The sequence below is a fragment of the Centroberyx gerrardi genome, chromosome 11 (genome assembly GCF_048128805.1).
Source record: "Centroberyx gerrardi isolate f3 chromosome 11, fCenGer3.hap1.cur.20231027, whole genome shotgun sequence".
In the NCBI taxonomy this organism is placed as follows: Eukaryota; Metazoa; Chordata; class Actinopteri; order Beryciformes; family Berycidae; genus Centroberyx; species Centroberyx gerrardi.
This window is the reverse complement of record NC_136007.1, coordinates 20,840,768-20,861,481: the sequence shown is the minus strand read 5'-3', so window position 1 is coordinate 20,861,481 and position 20,714 is coordinate 20,840,768. Positions and strand designations below refer to the sequence as shown.

General features: G+C 41.9%; 2 protein-coding genes across 4 annotated transcripts; one reads left to right on the top strand and one right to left on the bottom strand.

Moving 5' to 3' along the window:
* The first annotated feature begins 205 nt into the window (after positions 1-205).
* On the top strand, positions 206-5,800 carry gltpd2b (glycolipid transfer protein domain containing 2b). Of its 3 annotated transcripts, XM_071901149.1 has the most exons (5): positions 253-322; positions 1,423-1,425; positions 4,641-4,699; positions 4,868-5,046; positions 5,188-5,800. In XM_071901149.1, exons 1-5 carry the CDS (start codon positions 253-255, stop codon positions 5,798-5,800), a joined length of 924 nt encoding a protein of 307 aa, XP_071757250.1. The 3 variants fall into 3 exon arrangements, with proteins under 3 accessions (XP_071757234.1, XP_071757241.1, XP_071757250.1); XM_071901133.1 differs by lacking the exon at positions 1,423-1,425 and having other exon boundaries at positions 206-322; positions 4,641-4,697; positions 4,842-5,046; XM_071901140.1 differs by lacking the exon at positions 1,423-1,425 and having other exon boundaries at positions 206-322.
* Positions 5,801-11,837: 6,037 nt separating this feature from the next.
* Positions 11,838-19,684, bottom strand: atp1b2b (ATPase Na+/K+ transporting subunit beta 2b). The gene is made up of 7 exons (XM_071901407.1): positions 19,591-19,684; positions 14,554-14,682; positions 14,326-14,433; positions 13,834-14,039; positions 13,505-13,564; positions 12,853-12,948; positions 11,838-12,699 (listed from the first exon to the last, which is right to left on the bottom strand). The coding sequence occupies exons 1-7, from the start codon at positions 19,679-19,681 to the stop codon at positions 12,532-12,534; spliced, it is 858 nt and encodes a 285-aa protein (XP_071757508.1). The 5' UTR covers positions 19,682-19,684; the 3' UTR covers positions 11,838-12,531.
* Between the last annotated feature and the right edge of the window lie 1,030 nt (positions 19,685-20,714).

The following is a 20,714-nucleotide window of genomic DNA, read 5'->3' as shown; positions in this document are numbered from 1 at the left end:
ATAGAGCTATTGTCCGGTCAAAACAGGGAGGCATGGTGGTGGAAAGAAAGCAACTTTGTATTTGAGGTTTGGGGAGGAGTATGAAAGTCTTGGGAGTCCGGGGGGGTCAGAGGCAGGGGTCTAATAGAGAGTAATTGTGGTGACAGCCAGTGCAAGGGGACAAGGACTCATGTGAGACACAGAGGAATTAACAGATAAAAGACACTGAGAGGGAACAGAGAGGGATTGGCAGACCCAGAACTGAACTTCAGTATGGGGGTAAAGAGCAAGGCTGCTGCGGCTATCATAGTCCTACTACTGTTCCTCGGCTCCCTGTGGCTCCGTGAGTATTTCCGTGTGTGTGTGTGTGTGTGTGTGTGTGTGTGTGTGTGGCTACTATATTGTGCTATTAATCTATACAAGCCTTCCTTGTTTGGAATGCATAAGCTGTAGGTCTGGAATGTGTCACATGGTGCGGCTGCAGAATCAAGCATGGCAGTCACCACTTTTTGCTCATTCTTACTCTGAGCACAGCAATATTTTCATGTATGTTTTGGCTTATTATTTTGGTTGTAAGATGAGACAATTACAGTGAGCTTAAAGTACGCACTGTTAAGTTTTAGTTTAAGCTATTTTCAGCCACATCAAATAAACAATTTAAGAAATATAGCCCTTTTTTATACATGGTCTTCCTTGTAGTCAAAATGTAATGACATCTAAAGGTCTGCAACTAATTATCATTAACATTAAACCAAACTCTTGGTATCTTATTGTAGGGTTCTCTGTCCAGCTTTATTTTTTTTGTATTTCAGTAAGTCTCCATGGGGATTTAACTGTGGCTTAAAATTACACTGAGGCAGTATGGAGAACAACAAAAGTATCCTTCATTATAGACATTCATTCAGCTTTCATGGTTGTTTCCCCCTACTAATTTCCATACAGAGTTCAATAGGAAAATTAATAGATATAATTATGTGTAGAGAGAACAATGTTAACATCTAAAACTAACTAATAACTAGTGTAAAAAGGTTAAAAATGGGGTCATGTGATCTTTGGGCCCAGTTAAAATCCTAGCTGCTGCATGCTATACAACTTGGAGATTTGAGAGACTTAGAACAGACTTATTAGAGAGGTTTTCAGTCATTTTTTCAGTCATTTAAATGAAAGGAGATACAAGCAAGGAACAGCCCTTTCTAAATTGTCAGAGAATAGAAACTCAATTTAGAAACTTAATTTTAGGGACAGTTCTCAGTTAGCAAAAGCAAGACTTCCCATCCCTCTTGACTTGTTTGGCAAAATGTAGGTCACTGTCATAAGTTAGAAATACATTTCTGTCCACTGGTAGACAGGCTGCTTTGTTCGTTTTTAATTGATGGGAGTTTGGAAGCCTAGAGAGCCAGACTGAGCTGACCATGCTGTCTGATAGGAAGCTCAGAAGTTCAGCGGGTCCAAAGAAAAACCTTCTGGGCCTTTCGATTTTGGAGGCTGATGTTTGGGGTGCTTCTGTCGGTGACTCGGTGACTTAGTGACATAGTGAGTGGGTGCTGCAGTCACCCAACAGAATTGCAAACAACAATGGCAGCCTTTGTGGCTTTTGGCAGCAAGGTGGTCTAGTGGTCAGAGCGACGGTCCTTCTACCTTAGGACTTGGGTTCAAGTCCTGTGTCATCAAGCATCTGCTCGACGAAGCTCCAGCTCCAGGGCTGCTGGTCTGTCGCTGACCCTGACCTCTGACCCGCCTGGAAGGGGGGAAGCCAAATTCCCTGCAGAAATCTGTTAAGTGTCACATGACTATTATTCACATGATGGAGCACCACAGTGTTAATTGTGTCACTGCGGCCAAAGCATTTGTTTCTACATTTGTATAAGCTGGTCATTACTGGCTAACATCCACAGTGGGTGTACAAAGATTAGAGTTACTTATTGTTAGTGGAACAATCCATCCTAAAACACTTGAACTTGAATTTTTCTTTTTGTAGATAAGTGGCCAAACGTAGACAACATGATGTCATGTTGACATATTTCCAGTGCAGCTACAACGGAGTTTAATAGCAGAAACATTTTCAACGATCTTAAACATCAACGGTAAATGTCAGGTTTTGGTGTCAGTCCCTCAGAATCAAACAGTGAGCGCTTCTTCCTAGATTCACCATTTTGCACCAACATTCATACAGAGAGAAATCCACCATACAAGAGGTAGAGATAGCAATTTCTCCACCAGTAAATAAGTAAGTAAATCTTTATTTATATAGCAACTTTTGAAACCAGGGTTACAAAGTATTTCACAAAAGGAACAGCAGCAATATAAAAGAAACAACAAGACAGACATTAAAATCAGACACATACATAAAAGAAATACTGACAAGACAGAGAGTGAAATCAGAACCAGAGATGAAAGAAATACCAACCAGACAGTAAAATCAGTGGGAGCTGACATGAAAAGGTGCGTTTTGTGATGCCAATCAACTGTGTTTAATGATCTCACACTCAGATGGAGGCTGATCCATAGCCTAGGAGCCTCAATTGTCCATAATGCAATGCAGCCACAAGACATGTTGCATTTTGAGTAAGGACAGACGACTCTCACTGTTTATCAGCTGGCAGTGACAGCTAGCGCTACAGCTATTGCTCTGTCCACCTGTACTTAAACACCAGAGTAAAGTTAGCTTGATAGTGGATATTCATTTTTACACCTTCAATAACTTGTAAAGCTAATAAGTAAAACCACATTAATGAATATATTTGTGATTACAGGAAGAGAACAATTTACTTATTTACTTACTATTATTAATTTACCGCTGGTTTCAATCTTTGAAACCAGTGGCATTATATCCTCCAGTCACGTCCCACAGCTGAATGCAGCAAGTTTACACCCCTTGCCTGGGGGTTGTTGAAAGGCATTCTGGGAAATGTAGGAAATCACTTACTGAAGTAGAAGTGGACGCAGCAGGTTGAGGGAAAGTGGGTACACCAAAAAAGTTAATTGCAACACGTCATGACAAAATAATTGCACTGAACATGACAGATTGATGATACTGTATATAGTAGTGTAAGTGTATTCAAGGGTGGATTTTTCCTTACAAGTTATTTTTGTAACAGCTTATCTAGCAATACATATTGGATGCCTGTAAGGAAGTTTTTGAGGATGGCAGGACAGTTTGAGTCACAAGGTTTTAGAGGCACATATCACATGGGTATCATTGGCCTGGCAGTGGAAACCAGCATAATAGTTTGTTTATGGATGATGTGGCCCTGTGGAGGCATGCTAGGAGAACAGGATGAGGGCCCAAAATTGATTCCTGCCGGACTCCACACGTGTCACATGTCTGCTGAGGACGATGATGCTTGCTGTGACAGAGAAGCTTCTGTTGGAAGGCTAAGAGCTCTGTTCAGTGTTGTGTCTGCGATACACACCCAGTGCTCGAGACAGTCAATTAAAATCGCATGACCTGCTTTGTGAAAGGCTGGACTGGGTTCTGAAAGGATTAAAATTCAACATCACCCCGCAGCCGCTGTCAAAAGAAGGTCATTCGCTGCCTTAAGAATGTCTGTCTCTGTGCTATATATGATCTAAAACCTAATTGCAATTTCTCAAGAATGTAATAAGGTGGGCGCTCTGCCGTTTTATAATCAGTTTCTCATGTTAGCACTGTACCAGATCTGTCACATGTTGGTGATGCTGTTTGTCAGTGAGTTGTTATGAGAGAAGATACTCAAATCTATGAATGAAGTAGGGGATTGTTTGTCACAAGGAGCGTCCCGTGATACATGTAAGCACAAATAAGTATTTCCCATTAGAGACATAACTTTGTATTGAAATATACTATACTAAATTTACCATGTTATATATTACAACATACGTATACTACGCTAAAAACTATACTGAACCCCAGAATGTTTTTTCACATAGTATCTATCTATCTATCTATCTATCTATCTATCTATGAGTTTTTTCTCTTTATTACAGACAAGGCAATGAAGATAAAAAAAAAAAAAAGATCCATAAAGCCTCACATGATGACTGAGGTTAAAGTGCAGACTCACAGCTCTAATTCAATATTTTGAATTGAATTTAGCTATAGAAAGAAATACAGCCCATTTTGTTGACGCTGCCATATTTATAGAAAAGTCAATACTCAAACCTCATCAGACTCTTTGTATCAAAATGTTCAACCTTGTTGTGTTACTATGCTTCACTGTGAGGATTTAATGGTGTCTCCACCCGGAAATGAATTGTTTTGTGTCATTACATGGTCGGATAAATATAAGTAAACTACAGTCTGAGCTAGTAAGCCTCAAATCATCATAATCCTATTGCTTAATTCTTGACAAGAATAACCTTCATGGCTGCTAATTTCCTCTTAAAGCTTAATGGGAAAATTAATATATGTAGGCTAATTATGTATAGGCTATTTAGCACATTTTATTCTGTTAATTAATATGAAAATGAAGACTCATAAATAATTAAATGCAACTAATTGCACCAGTAGAGCTCAGTCTGTTTTTGTGGTTCAGTTCACAGTGTTGCATCCTGCAAGGTTACGGTATTCCTTTATCAGCAAAAAATTCCCTCTGTTTCTTTCTTAACATTTGTGCTTTTACTTACAGTATTGCTAGCTTTGTGTGACTTTCCCTCTTTCTCTTGACAATGTCCCACTGCAGAGGGAGGTTTGGATTACCACTGGGATTCTTGTCTGAAAGGTTATAATCAAGTCAATACGGTAAGAGAAGAATCAAATTATAAAGTAATCCATCACATTTAATGTCATTAAAGTTGATTTTCAAAAGGAGATGGACAATTTGACTCCAATGAATAACTTCTTCTGTCTCTTTTTCTGTCTCTCTCTCTCTCTTTCTTCCCTTGTCCCCCCTCCATCCCCCGTCCCCAGCTTCACCATCTGTCCAATAGCAGTGAGCGTGTTGGGGCGGAGGGCCCGGGGGTCGTGGAGGAGTGTCCCGGTCAGACCTTCCAGGTGTCACTGCTGCTGTCCCACCTGCTAACGGCACCGGCCTCCACCTCTGATGTGCTGCTGCAGCCGTATCTCTCCAGCTGGGACGAGCTTGTGAGGTAAGCTCATTAGGAGGAAGTGGGAGTGCGGCGAGGCGGAAATGCATTCATTTATAACCTCTAACATGAATGAAGGCCTTTGTGGGTCACCATGATCCGGACTCTAAGCTCATTTGCCCTGTTCTGTGTTCACCCTACCAGGTTCATGGAGGCTCTGGGCCCGATGGTTGGACTGATATCGAACGAGATAGAGACCAAGACCAATATTATCCGCCAACTGGCCAAGCAGGCAGACATGAGCCCCGAGGCGGAGCTGGGCCCAGACCTATACCCAGTAGATCCTGTGAGCACAGAATCGGAGGCCAAATTGGAGGCCTTACCCAACACCAGCGCTTACCACTCCGTGCGCTCCATGATCCGGGCGGAGCTGAGCCAAGGCCAGGTGGACTTCCACCGCCAGACGGACTCCGGCTGCCGCACCCTGCTGCGCCTGCACCGCGCCCTGCTGTGGCTCAAGCTCTTCCTGGAGAAACTGGCGGAGACGCCGGTGGCCGGGCGGCTCCGGAGCCCCTCGGAGCTGTGCCGCGAGGCCTACCAGAGCACGCTGGCCCAACACCACACCTGGTTCGTCCGCAGGGCGGCCGAGCTGGCCTTCATCGCCATGCCCGAGCGGGGCTTCTTCTACAGGCTGGTGTGCGTGCAGAACCAGGAGGAGTTCGGCGTCATGCTGAACAGAGTGGTTCAGGCCATCGGAGAGGTTTACGACAGGACTCAGGGAGCGCTGGAGGAAAACAGCATGCTGGACTTGCCATAGGAAAGGAGAACAGCAGAACTGGACAGATACAGTAGTAGCAGCACAGCCTCTGGTGCTATTTTACCATGTCTTACCGTGTCATCATGGTGTAGTCAGCATCATACCGATCACACAAAGACTTCTAGCCTCAAAAGAAGGATAAACTTCTTGAGAAAATGTGAATGGGCTTGATTTGATCAGTTATTACAAGTGCCATATTTTCCTTCCAACCAAAGGGCAGTGGGAACAATCATCTACTGAAAGTCGGTTTGCTTTCAGTCTGAAGACATTCCTCACCAAAAACTTCATTTTGTGAGATAATGTCTTGACTAAGAGACATGTTTTAAGGCTGCTGCTGAGGCCTTAGGGCAGGCTTAAAGCCAATTGTAATTTATTTATGTAAATGGTTAATTTTCCATATACATGCGACAGGCTATTGAAAATGAATGCCATAGTGATAGAACGCCAAGTGATTTAGCTCGCTACCTCAAAACTTGCTAGTTCTAGATACCTCATAGCCCACAAATCCGGGACCAATCCATCATGATTATGCAGTTATTACATAAGAAATCAGTTTATGCTGAACACTCAATATGAACTTTTAGAGAGAACAATGCAGTCTTTTATAGTGGCATAATTCTTCTCTGGTGTGAGTGTGACGTATGAATTTTTAAATTTTGCATTGTGAATTTTTTTTTAAAGAAATATTTGTGAGAAAATCGCAGTGACTAATGTCTAACAACAGTCCATTCTAGTATTGTGATATCTTTGGCATTTGGATGTCATTGTGGTGTTGTGTAGTGTTACCCATCATCCAGCAGAGGTTCCAGTGCTCCACTGCTGACTAATCTTCGCTTACGTAACGTTTTGGATATAATCAACTCTTTGTGACACTCTTGCCATTTGCCCGGACACACATTGTGGAAATGTCCCAGTGCCAGTAGGAACAGGTTTTTGAATGAACCCAACTGCAAAGACCTCACAATACTATTTTTTGTTTCTGTGGAAACATTAGATGTTAGAGTTTATACATTAGAAAAAAATCTTAATTCCAGATCCAATGAATATAAGGAGCTGATTGTACCTTTTTGAATATATTTTTTCAAAAATATTATGAATTCAATTTAAACACACATAAACCAGCCTAATCAAGATTGCAGAAGAGACATGCACAAGTCTAGAGTGAAAGTAAGTGTGTGTGTGTGTGTGTGTGTGTGTCCAGAGTGAAAGTGTGTGTGTCTGTCTGCGTGCATGCGTGTAACACGGACAGACTTGCGTGTGCAGTCAGTCACTTGCGCTGCTCTCGATCAGACTATTTTAAACCCACAAATACCTCTAATGCCATGTAATCCTGGCTCTCTCCCTTCTCCTCCACTGGCTGTCTTTCCAAGGAGACAGCGAAGAAAGCAGAGAGATAAGGATAGAGCGAGGGCACAAAGAGCAAAGAGGAGAGAGAGGAGGAGGAGGAGGAGGAGGAGGAGGAAGGGCAGAAAACGGAAGTGCACTTCTGCTGTAATCTTGTCAAGTATAGTCGGCGGCGGACGGAAGAGAGAAAATAAAATCCAGCCTAAAACAGAATTCACACATTTAATTCCTTTGGTCTTGGGTTGTTCAATCAATATTTGTGACTATGAACAGCTTTCTGCCAACGCTTGAATCCAGACAAAGACTTTAATCTGTGACCTTTAATCTATGGCTTTCTGAGGCTGTTCCACTGATAGTGTGGAGGAGGATGACATCTTTTTACTGTGTGCTATTTCTACTATTCACTTCCTCTTTGCACTCTTGTGAAGTTCGGTTTAGATAACGTGTCCTGAGATTCTCAATGATTTACTTGATAGCTGATTATGTCACAATGCGAATTGGACGTCTAATCTGTGCCTCTTCTCGACTGTCTTCTTGGGGTTTTTTTTTGCCTTTACTATGTTTCCATCTGTGTGCACAGGTTAAGGCTGGGTGCACAGATTAAGACTGGGTGGCAGATTACAGTGAATGAGATTACATTAGATTATATCCACCTGCCGCTACTTCTGACTCTGTGGCTGCTGTCTTCCCCCTGCTCACCTCACTACGTTTGACTTTGCACAAACTTGGATCTCTGATTCATGATGACTTCCACTTTAATCTGAGTGTCACTGTGTAGCAGCTGAGCAGTGTGCTGCTGTCAAAAAAATCTCCATGTTAACAAGTCACTTAGTCTATTATTGAGTCCTAAAATTGTAATTTTCTTTAAAAAAGTGAAGAAATCTGCCAATGCAGTTAGATAATTTCACTTGTTTCCAATGCAAATCAATTTGTTTCAAGAATTGTGTAGAATCAAGTGTAATTTTCTTGATAGTAGTGCAGTGATCTGCCTTATTCTGACTTGTTTCAAGATACAAGATACTAATTTCTAGAAAATTCCTGAAATTGCATTGGAAAGTGGTTGAGATAAGTGGAGTTATCTCAACCCACTGGCAGATTTTTTGGTTTGGCTTAAAATAAGATTTGAAGGCTGAATATGAGACTTGTTAAGATGGATGTTTTTTGCAGTGTAGGAGGAAAGACAACTGAGAGGCAAAGAAAAAGAAAAGAATGGCTTGGAGTTCCCTTAAATGACATTTATTAATTTCTCTATCTTTTTTGCAGTAAACATGAGCAAAAATATACATACAGTAACAGCAAAAAATAAAGATCCAAAGAGAATAGAATTATCAGCCATTTGGGCAAGAATCTCCCAACAAATTTCATGGATTTCTTTCTCATTGTTTTCTTGAATTTTCCTTGCACCACAATCTTAGGCAATAGTACGTTTTGCTTGGGACGGGAGGGGAAGGGATGGACTATGGGGTCTGCTGTATTTGTTCCTCATTTGTAACATAGATAGTTGACTGTTTGTCCTTTGTCTTGGCCTTGTTCAAGTTTTGTGCTGTACTGAAAAACTGCTGAAGGTTTTGCACTCTTATTGAAAGTACTGGGAAAGCACTGTTCATTCCTTGCAGCCGAATAATGTATTCACCATATTATCAAATTATTATGACTGTCTTAATTCTGATACAATAGACCCCATCTACACACATGCAGTGTTCACCTCAAACAGTAGCCAGTAAGCTGTGATTGAGAACTGCAAACAATCAATAGCCTATGGCAAGTTTACTAATTATAGAAAGTGGGAAGGACTCAAATGATGAGAAAAAAATGCTTCTACAAAAAAAAAAAAAAAAAGGTTTGCGTTCAACCTTCAAGTTGTTGTATTTATTGATGAAAACCTACCAGGTAGCTCCCTTGTCATGATACAATCCAAGCTAATACATTCTCTCCTCTTTACAACAAAATAGCAATAAAAATACTCTTTTTTTAAATAAAACAATATTTTTTGTTATATTGTTCAATCTTGAAAATGCACATTGGCAAAACATACTTTATGTGTGAATGCAATATTTATGTGTTCTTGCCTTTTTCTTCCTTGCTCTTGATGATTCATGTTACACTGAATTTTGTTACAGCCTTTCCAATAAATACATCATACAGCCACACAAGAAATAAATATATTGCTTTTTGAAGACATCTCCAAATTATCACAGAAAAACGGATAAATGGAGATAACAGGAAATAACATTCTGTGACACTGGGGAACAACGCGGTCTGTCCACCAGGAGGCACTGTTATCTTTTAGTGAAGCCTGTTCTTGTTGTGCGTATTATTACATAAGACGAGGCCTTTTAATAACATGGGATCCACAGCCATCCACCTGGAACCTATCTCAGCCTGAGGCCCTTGCTCAGATCTGTTGTTGATGATGTGTCAATGCAGCACAATAACTAAATATCATCTAAATTGTCATGAGGATCTTTGGTTGAGGGTAATGTTTTGAACTAATCTTCTTTTCATGCACAAAAGTAAAACAAGAAGGTCCAATTGGGTAATTAAAAAAAAAAGATTTTATTTGTGTTGTGAATTAAAACAGGTTCACCGAAACATATATGGGTTTTTCCAATAATGCTTGGGGGGGAAATTGGATTGAATGCTTAGTTACTGTGGAGTGAATCAGCTGTACTGTAGCTGACATCCATTTTGAAAACATGGTCTGTGCAGAAGATGACAGAGAAATAGGGGTTTGACACAAGGAGGAGGAGCGACCAAGTAAAGAATTTCAGTGTGCCTGCTCTGGATTAGCCAACCAGATTAAGAGATTACAGTGAAATTAAGTAAGTGCTGCAGGAATTCCAAAGAAGAAGTGCATGGGAACTGGTCAATCCACGGTCGACAAAAAGCAACAAAATAAAAGACCCTCGCATAGTTGTTCATCAAGGAGCGCATCTTTCATGGTGAAATCATACATTATCGCCCAGATATAGACCAGGCAACTGCATCAAACCACACTGTTTTTGTTTTTTTCTGTCAAGTCTGGATTAGATCACGATGTGCCATTTAGACCACAGACAGGGATTTGTAAGCATACTGAGAAACCCGCTACTCTGAGAGAAATTAGGTGGTGGAAGTCAAGCCAATCCTTAATATGAGTGAACAGATGCTTGTGGTTCTAAATCTGTTGCAGTGACGTGGCAGGATCACAGTCACATTGGCACAAAGTCGCAGCCATGTCAATGCAATGTGCCTGAGTTCAAAAGTGCCCGAACAGACCAGAATCCACAGATTCTCCAACCGATGTGAACAGGTGTTTCTCCCTGCGCTGTGTGTCTACGCTGCCACACACTTCAAGCAAACTGCTCAAGCACAAACTCAGCTCTCTGCTCTGATCTTCAAGAGGTTGGTCGGACAAGCTGTTGGCCCTTCTATCATGACAGCTCTCTCTTCACCCTGATTCAAGTCATGCAACAGTGGAGAATACTACAAAAAAAAAACCTAAACCCAACAAATGAAACGAAAAAGATTTTCTATGTTGTCAAGGAGGCAAATCTCCAGCTTTCCCTACAGGCCTATAAAACAAGGTTTCAAAACTCTGATGCACTAGCACTTCACATATTCAAGACTCTAGTGACCTTTAAGAGAAGATGTAATCTACAAATCTGATATGCTGGACAAATATTTTGGAAGATGATAATGAGTATGAATCAAACAAATGGAACGAACACACACTTTCTAGATCCTCCTCCCCAAAACTGTACAATGATTAATTCAACTCATCTTCACAAAAAAAAAACACTTCCAGTGCAAATCAATAAAAAATATAACAATGGCATCTATTTCTGATATGTACAGAAATAGATGCAATACATGCAAAAAAGCTCTAAATACTTATGAGTAAATTAATTAACCATTGAGACACAAGAAAATGGCTCTTAGTTAAATCTTAAGAATAAAATGATAGACAGTGAAAGGAAATGTAACTTCAATGTGCAACAGGAGGATAATTCTTGCTGTTTCCATATGATATTCAGATGGTTGTCTGGGTGTTTGTTTGGTTGTTTGAGTGTAGTCTAGAAACCAGGAGAAACTAGACAGCATGGTGTAGTTCTCTGAGAAAAACCACAAACATCAGCACAGTTTAGCCATTAAATGAATGGGAGTTATTGGGGCAACCGTCATATATTTCAAAATGTATTTAATTAAGGATTAATTAATCCTCACTTAGAACAAAATTATTGTAAGTATTGTTGTTAATTTATGGTGATTTTGCCAAGAAATCTTAAACATAAATTGCCCGTCACTCTCATTCATTTAGTGTTAATGTGACCATTACCAGTGAACCAAACCATGTGTCTCACCTGTTTAAAGCTCCTCTCAGGCCAAAGAACCTGCTAAATATCAAATGAAAAAAGGAATGATCCTTCAACAGAACAAAAGTCCTCTTTTCTAAAGAATGGAATCAAGTAATGACTGAGATATATGATCATTCATAATGTATGTCACTTAATGAATATTGCACATTGCATGCAATTTCCCGACCTACAGTATGAAACTGGACCTGTAAATGGAACAAACACACACACACACACACGCACACACACACACTTATAGGTTTATGCGCACACACAGACGCACACACACACACACACACAGACTTAAAGGTTTTGATCTCTAACTCCCATTGTCGGAGAAGCCTATCTTATGTGGAAACACACAGCGGTTGTGTGTGCAGATTAGATCACTGCGGTGCAGTGCGGTCCCTCCTGGTGGTCAGTGGTTTAACATAACCTCATTTCACACTTAGCAGAGAGGTGGGACACGGGGCCTCCTGCCCTCATAGCACACTAAAGACAATACACACATGCAAAATGGCTTCATCTCTGCATTCATCCATCAAGATATTTTATATGCCAGTCTGTTGGATTATTCTTTTAAGTGCAACAAAATAGACATACTGATATAAGGTTATGATACCGTATAAATAGATATACACATTTTGTATTGTACTTTGTGTATATTCATATATAGAGGGATACTCTATAAGGAGGCAGCAAGAAGGGAGCAGCAGTAAAGTGGTAATGTCGCTGATCCTTGCAAACTCTGAAAACACGTTTATGTCCTTTATATCCCCTAGTTTGTCATGCAGTATAAATAGACGTCACCTCAAACTAATTTACAGAAAAGAATTTGTCCCAAAGCTCACAGACAGAAATAATGACAGGATTACCACCCTTTATTCTTGCCTTATCTCATCACACAGCAGGACAAACTATGCCCACGTTTGGGGGTTGTAAACAAATTCTACATACCAAACCAAGGGTGTGAATACTGTGATTTGTTTCTGTGTGTGCGCATTGTTGCAGAGAATGAAGAAAGTAGTTTTCAGGAGAGAAAGGCTCAACCTAATTATTAGAGTTGATCCTCAGCTTGAAAGACACTCTTCCAGCAAACTTGTCTCTTTCACTTCCAATGGGAATATTGTTGGCATTAATCTTGCACTCAATGTTGATATCTTGATTGACAGTAATGTTAAGGAACTTGACGGCAACCAAAGGCTGAGAGTAGTTCACCTGCGGAAGGAGAGCCATTCAAATGCAATTTTTAAAGAACATCCTTTTTCAAGACAGGAACCTATGTATTCGGTGTGATTGGCTACTCCCTAAAATTGTGCAATAGTCACTAGCTGAATGAAACTGATATTCTGATTTGAAGGAGAATCTTACCTGAGCTTTCTTGCCATAGTAGGGGTAGTACATGAGGTTGAAAGTGCCATTGGGAGGGAAGTACATTAACTCTCCAATTTTGTCAGAGTCTTCTTTCTGTGGGTGTGAAACAAGCTCATCAGTTATGGTCCGGCAGATTACTACCATAGAGGTGGAAGGAGGGGGGGGGGGGGGTAATATTATTTTCAGTTGGTGTTTTACTAGTTCAAACAAATCTGCTGAAATGGTGTTAGATTACCTTCTGTCAATAGATGATTCATCTGTCATTATCAGCTATAATCTACACTACTGCTATTGCGTGTATTCTGCAAAACAACAGGTCAGAACTGTGAAATACAGACAGAGGATCCTGTCACATTCTTACCCATTCATCTTTGCCAACTTTGTATTTCTGAGAGTGAGCAAACGGATGGGACAAAAAGGAAAAAAGAGACCAGCAACATACACAATGGTGTGAAATGACAAAGTAGCATGCAAGACAGACATAGTAGAAAGTGAAAAATAATAACACAGACATTAAGAGGAATGGGGGTGAGCAATAGGTCTCATATCACAGATGAGAGTGAAACATGATACAGTAGCTATGAATGGGCTGAAATCCAAAATGTTACTGTCTGCTAGGCCTTCCATTGTGAAAGACAGAAAGGTTTACCTTTGCCGCGCAGGTGACAAATGGAGCCTGTCCGTCCTTTCCTGGCAGCATCCCAATCACCTGGTGAGAAAGACAAAGCATCTCCTGCACCATTCCCATTTCACTCTTGATATTAAGACACACAGAAGGCTAGAGATAAATGTTTAAAATCCATGTCTGATACGCCAGCAATCAATAATAAATGCTGTATGTAATCCTGATCCTGGCTTTTTTTTTTTTTTTTTTACTGGGATGATATTCTCCTGATTCCCAACCAATTTCTATTTCTCAGTCACTCCAAGTCTCCTAGCAACACCATCCCTTTTCCCATCCCTCTTTCCCTTTCATACCCGATTCAGCTTGATGATGATGCATGGCTTGCCGTCTTGGTATCCATAGTAACGGTCATTGATTCCAGAGCATTCCTCCAGGATGGTGCGGTTGAACTGACAGGAGCGCTTTGGGTTGTTCTTCACATCGCCGCTGTCCTCCTGCACAAAGTACTGGTCCGGGGTGCACTCGTCATTTTTCTGCACCTGGACTGAGTTGTTGTAGGCTGCAGGGAAAGGGTGGGGTGGGGTGGGGTGGGGGGGGGGCAGGGTTATTTGGTTTGTAAAGATTAAAGTATGACTCAACTATAACCCTGGTAGGAGGCAATCTCCCACTATGGTACAGGAGTTACAGACAACCCACCTGTGAGTCTTGTTTTCCCAATAATCTCTCTCTTAATACTATTGAGGAATTATCTCTCATTAAAATAATTCATTCTGGATCCTTGGACAACTTGGTTTTTTAGAAGAGTCACTGTCTTCAAACCTAGAGAAGCTAAGAGCCGGACTCACGTGCAAGGAACTTGTCCAGGGCCTGGGCGTACATGTCCCAGCTCTCAGTGTTCTGGATGTTGTAGACGATCTCAAGAGACTCGTCTCCTTTGGGTCTGATCATCATGCCTATGAGAGACAGAGAGACAGCTTCATGACTTCAGGGTGCAGACTGTGACCTATGTTCATGTAGGTCTACTGTAGTTTTATTATGACCCAGTGGTCTATTGCTGCTTTTAGCTGCTGCACCTGGTGTGGAGAGCCTATCTTGCCAAGTTGGTTTGTGGTCATCCAAGGTCTGCAGCATCACATACATGGTCAGTGCAAACAAGCCGGCCAGGAAGATGTAGAAAACTAGGTAGAAGAGAAGGATAAGACCTGCAGACAAACAAAGAGACGAGAGAGTCATGTCAACCTTATGCAATATCAATGTGAAATACAATATTATCACAGAAGTAATGACAAAGATCCAACAATTCAGTTCAATAGACCTTATTTCCATGGCGGCCATTTTGAATTTACGTCACACTTGGGAAACACTAGAGGGCAAGTACAGCCTAGCTATGTGCTACTGTTGTTTAGAGGCACATCATTTATCATCTCACAGATTCCCCACTGAAAAACAAATTAGAAACAAATGGATCTCAAGAATACAGAGGGATATATGTTCACATTTTAAGGTAGGCTATTATATTTAGCCCACCGCAACTAGCTGCCAGAATCTAGTCTAGGTATCTAGCTGGTAGCTAACTAGCTAGTAAGCTAGCTAACTTCCCTGCTAAATTCAAGCAGCCGATGTAGTTGTTCCCAAAATTGCTTACTAATTTGATAACTGTTAGGCATATCTGAAGTCCACACTTCTGTGTTGAAGTAACTCTAGTTTTATATATGCCAGTCTTCCTAGTAGAGTACAGATGTACGTTCAAAATGGCCACCGTGGGAATAAGATCAGTTCAATTATATTCATCACTTTTGTGTAAAAGGCAACATTGACAGCAGAAGACTCACGTGTGCCCTGTGGCAAATGAAATACTAAAAGTTTAAACTAGTACCATTGAAATTCCGATGAAACTGCAATTAAACGTAAAAAAAAAGAGAAAGCATTACAAACACAAGAACATTTCTCAGTCTCCCCCCTTCATTATGGATTGAAGTGCGCTGAAGCTCTGAAGAGCTAGAGCCTCGTTCATAAAAGGTCTCATGATCAAATTTGATTGCACATGTGGATATGTAGAGAATCACATTAACGTGGTTATTTATAAATCCTGAGCTTGATGTGGAGAAGTTCTCAGCTCTGCACCATGTCCAGACTTGACATAACATTTCCTATGGACTGCTACATGCAAACCTTCCCTATGCTGTTTGGTTATGCATTAGGGTAGAAAAGAAGAGATTTTTTGCCCTTTTTCTTTCATTTATCCTCAGCCATGATTGTTGTGTCCAGACTATAGCCTACTTGTTGAGCTTGTTGCTCTGTTTGAATCAAAGGTTTGTAATTTATGCATGAAGGGTACATAAGACTAAGGTATGCAGCTTTAAATAAGTGCCGTCCATTTCATAAATAATGTGCAAGCATATTTTGAGAAATGATATTACGTCCGAATCAAATTCATTTGAAATGAAATGGAGCTGCTGAGCCGGTTGGAAGGCTTTGACTTCAGGATTGCAGTGTTTGCCTGGTCACTCTCTCTGATCAGTGAGCAACTGACCAAACATGTAGGCAGGAGGCCAGTTAATCTTCCTTAAACTAGAGGCCCTTCTTTCCATCTACAACATCTGCTTCTCTCTCTCTCTCCCTCTCTCTCTCTCTCACACACGCACACACCACACTCCCCTACAGACTAAAAATACCATGAATTGCATAATAGGGCCTAGTAAAATGCAGAAACAATTATTTAATGGTCAAAACATATTTATCTGCTCACCCTCCCTCGCATTTTGGCATTCACACGACTGACAAACATCCTGGCTGTAAGACGCGCACAGCCGCTGCCCCTCCCCAAGCCTTAAATAGTGTGAATTAAACCGGGATTGAATGGCTGGTCTTTGTCCAATTTCATTATCAAGTTGCAGTAACAATGGAGGGAGAGCAGAGGGGGAGGAATGATGACAGAAGGGGATAGAGGAGGAGGGAGAACGAGGACCCCCTGGAGATTGGGGCACAGGGTCAGGGGATTACAGTCTAGTGTAAAGTATTACACTAGCAGTGTATAAGAAGACCGTAGTCATAATGGTGCAGCATATGCTCAGGGAGTTGCTGCTCAAAAACATGAAACTGAAACTGAAATCACAGGTTAAAATGGCGTACTGCACTGTCACTGCTGTTTTATTTGATGCGTAGAGGTTAGACGAACCCTTTCCTAAAGCAGTGTCAGTCACTACAATAATCCACAGCATATAGTGTGACATTTTTGAAACAACTGTTTTATCCGATCTCAGATGTGTCTGCTTACATATAAAACGTGAAAATGTGACTAGCATTTGCTCTTCCACATCCCCCACCTTTAGCCTAGACACCTGAGGCCAGTGTTGGGTAGCAGCTGAGCGCGCTGAACCTGTGGCTCTGCTGGATGGCCCCCAGCATGCAGCTCACTCCCTCTGTCAGCAGGCCCAGCGCTGCGGAGGCCTCCCCACACAGCCAGGCTTACAGGAATCCATAACAAAATGTCAAGGGGAAGCTCCTCCACGGGGGGCAATTACACATCGGACTATCTCGCTGATTGAGAGCTTGTGCGCGTGTGTGTGTTTCTGTCTGATTGCTCCTAAAATGATTAGGATCTAACGTAAAAATTCACGAAGGGCTGAGTAAGACGACAGTGGGTATCCTGGTGGTAGCATGGAAAAAACCCACGCTGAGTCATCAAATATACAGAGTCAGGCCCCGGGCCCGGATCAGGCCGAAGGCTCTACATGGTGCGGGAATCAGAGATGAGACGGGACAAAACAGCGTGTTTTTCTCTGTGACTCAGAGGGACGCTGTGCTCACCACAAATATAACACCACCTTGGGGAGACGATGTGTGCACACATGCATGCAGGGTTAAGCGTGCAGGCAGGGTGGCTTTCCCCCAGGCAGGGAGGGTGTTGGGTTTACAGTCTGCCCTCTCAGTCCAAGCCGATGATGGACAACCAAGCATCTCTCTTTCACCCTCCTTTTCTTCACAGCGATAGTTGAAAGCAAAAGAACAAAAGGACGGGGTGGGATGGCTCGGCATCCTGCTCTTTCTCCCATAATAATGGCAGGAGGTGTCTCTTTTCTTTCAGAATTAATTAGGACGACATGTTGCTCATTTGCTTTGTAAATCGCTGATCAAACAGAGCTTTGAACTGAAAATGAAATGGTATTGAAAAAAAGAAAGAATAGCTTTGAGCTGCGTTTCTTTTAATGTCAAGCCATCTAGCTTACAGTGTGCAATCTTAAATAAACTTATCATGGAAAGTAAGAACCACAATTATTATTATGTTGTCTAGCTTCTTACTGCATGCAAAGCTCCTTTGAGGGTCTTTTCCTAGGATGCAGTGACACCCTTTAGTTGTTTTTGGATGTGGGAGGGACAGAACACTTAATTAGGCCTATTTTAAATAGAGGGAATTGTTTGACCATGTTCGCCTGGTGTCAGCTGGTAGCACTGTAACATCTAAACTGCAAGATTACTCTGCTTTATCAAGGCTGTTTCCATATCATTACAGCCCTCTGCGCAAAGCAGAACAGAGAAAGGAGAGTTTTGTGTTTCTTCCTCAAAGAAGCCTTTGATGTAATGCTCTGAAAATACATTGCACTGCGCAATTAGATGCACAAACACCAAATTTATCCTTTGGACCGTAGAGAAAGCCACGCTGCCAAACCGGCGGAAGTAGAGGTACAATTTACCTCGTTCATTGTAACCAATGAGGAAATGGTAAGTTGAAAAACCAAGTATAGCAGGCCTACATGTTGTGGCTTACTACAGAAATAGCCTAATTAACCAGCCTTAGAGAGCACAGCTTAAAGAGGCCACCAGTCCTCAAAGCACCTGGGATGCATTGAGCTGGATTAAGTGGTGCATTGTGGGAGGATTCCATCATAGGTAGCTACAGTCAATGATTCCCCACCCAATGCTATAGCCTAATACAATGTCTATTCATGAAACATAATCATCAGGATACCATTTTAAGCAAAAACATTTTCAGCTGTCAGCATTATCCCATCCCCAAACACAAAATTGCAGTGTTCCCATTGAGATCATGTTCACACTGAAAAGGAAAGGATAAAAAAATAAGCGAAGTTGCTGAAAGTGATTTGGTTTGCTAGAACTGACGCCCTGAATTGATACCTTCCCTGTCAGCCAATGAAGTCATTAGATTAGGATTAAATCCCTCACTGATTTACTCACACTTGGGAGGGGCTGGGTTGGAGCTGATACAAATAGCATTTGGCCCTCGGCTTTACCCAGATTAAAACGCTCCAATGTCATTAGAACAGAGCCATATGCGCCATATCATTTCATGAATCTTTTAAATAGTTGCCGGCTGGGTGTGTGGCAGAAAACAATGCGCTGAATGCCAGTGTTACTGTCCTTTGAAGAGGCTGCTGTTCAATCTTCGTTCAAAATTCTTGGGAAAAAGCCTGAAAATAAAGTTTATAGAGCTTAGAGCTTATGTGGAATGCTTAGGCTATTTGAAAATGCTACGGGTAGACATATCTATCCGCGTTTACCTTCAACAAATAGCCATAACCCATCTCCCTGACGAATGAGTCCAGTCTGCGCCAGAATTCATGTTAAAACTAGCTAAAGGACTCCAGCATCGCTCCCACACAGAGAGCGCAGGATTGGATATGAGAAAAGCTCTTTCCAACAGAGTGGACGTGTTTCATGAATGCACAATGATCTGGCTAATTCACATTTAAAATAAGACCATATGCCTCCACACCCTTATGTGAAGCGCATTGCGCAGGAAACCCAGTGACATAAATTAATAAATAAATAAAAAAAGAAACTAGGCAGGAGACATTTTCCGCCGGCTTCGACAGGAGCAATGCCGCATTTGGATTTCAGCACCACACCGCAGTGGACAGCGACAGCAATCTCATTAGCTGTGCGCTAGTCCGCGGCAAACGGCGAATTATGAAGGAAATAAGTTTGAACCGGTGCAGAATTTAGCTAGACATGGGTATGTATTATAATTTCTGGCAAAGCCCCGTCTTGATTCAGCATATTGAAAAGGCTTAAGGGGCAAGGACTGAGACCTGTTACTGAGCCGAGGGACCATCTTTGCTGCATTGCTGTAGCTGGAAGAGAGGACTTACCCCAGCTGCTCGCCGTCCTGCCCAGAAACTCCCTCGTCCTCGGGTTCCATATAAAGTCCTTCCATTCGCTCTTTTCTCCATCCTTGGCCATTTTGTCTTATAAGTTTGGACTCCAACTGACCGACAAACGCGCCCTACTGCAGTATGCGTCGGGATGAAGTAATTAGCCTGGCAGCAAAAGACCCTTGCGATCGTTGCTCCGGGAGAGCAGAGCAATAATGGGCTATCAAACAGGTCTGGTTCAATGAAGACACACACGCACAGATGAGTGCTGCGGGGAATAAAAGAAAGACAAATCCGGCGTTGTGCTACTATCTAATAACAGAAAATGGGTACTAATGGATAGAGGTAGCGATACTACACTCAGCACAGACCTGGTATCTGCCCTCCCCCCCAGCTCTTGTCTGCATGCTGCAGAGTTTTGATGAGTGGTGCAGAAATATAGTGATACTGCGGTAAAGCACTCTCTCCGCCTCTCTCTCTCTACCGCCACCCCCACCCCCTCCACGCTTTACACCCCCCCCCCCGACCTCATCATCTGTCCCCGCCTCCATCCATCCCTAAAGCTACTCTCTCCATCCTCCTCCTCCTCCTCTCCCACCAGAAGAGAGGAGCAGCCGGCCCACTTGGCCCCGACACGGGCCAATCATCTGCACTGCAACCTGACTCCTCACAGGCTGCAGTCATGACAGACAGCCACGTCAGCAAATCAATTGGCAGCTGAGGGCATCTCTTCATTGGCTCCGAGGCCGTTATGTGCTCTCACCACACTGCCAGGTCCCTAACAAAAAAAACACTATAATATTCCTATCATATTTCTGCATGGACTCAGTGTCTGTCAATAGTGAGTTTATAGTGACCTTACTATACTTAATGTTTTTATCTTCTATGGTATCATCTATCATCTGTTCCCGTAGGGACTTGTGTATTTACTGTGATAGGCTACTTGTACAGCATCCATACTAAAATGTATTACAGGAAAACTATAGTTTCTTTTCGTATGGTGTAGCCTACATTACACATGGACTCATTGGCCTCATGGATTACAGAGGAGACACTCCTTCTCATTGTAGTCTCACAGATCTTCATTATGCAGTAATATATAGACTGTATGTTCACCATGG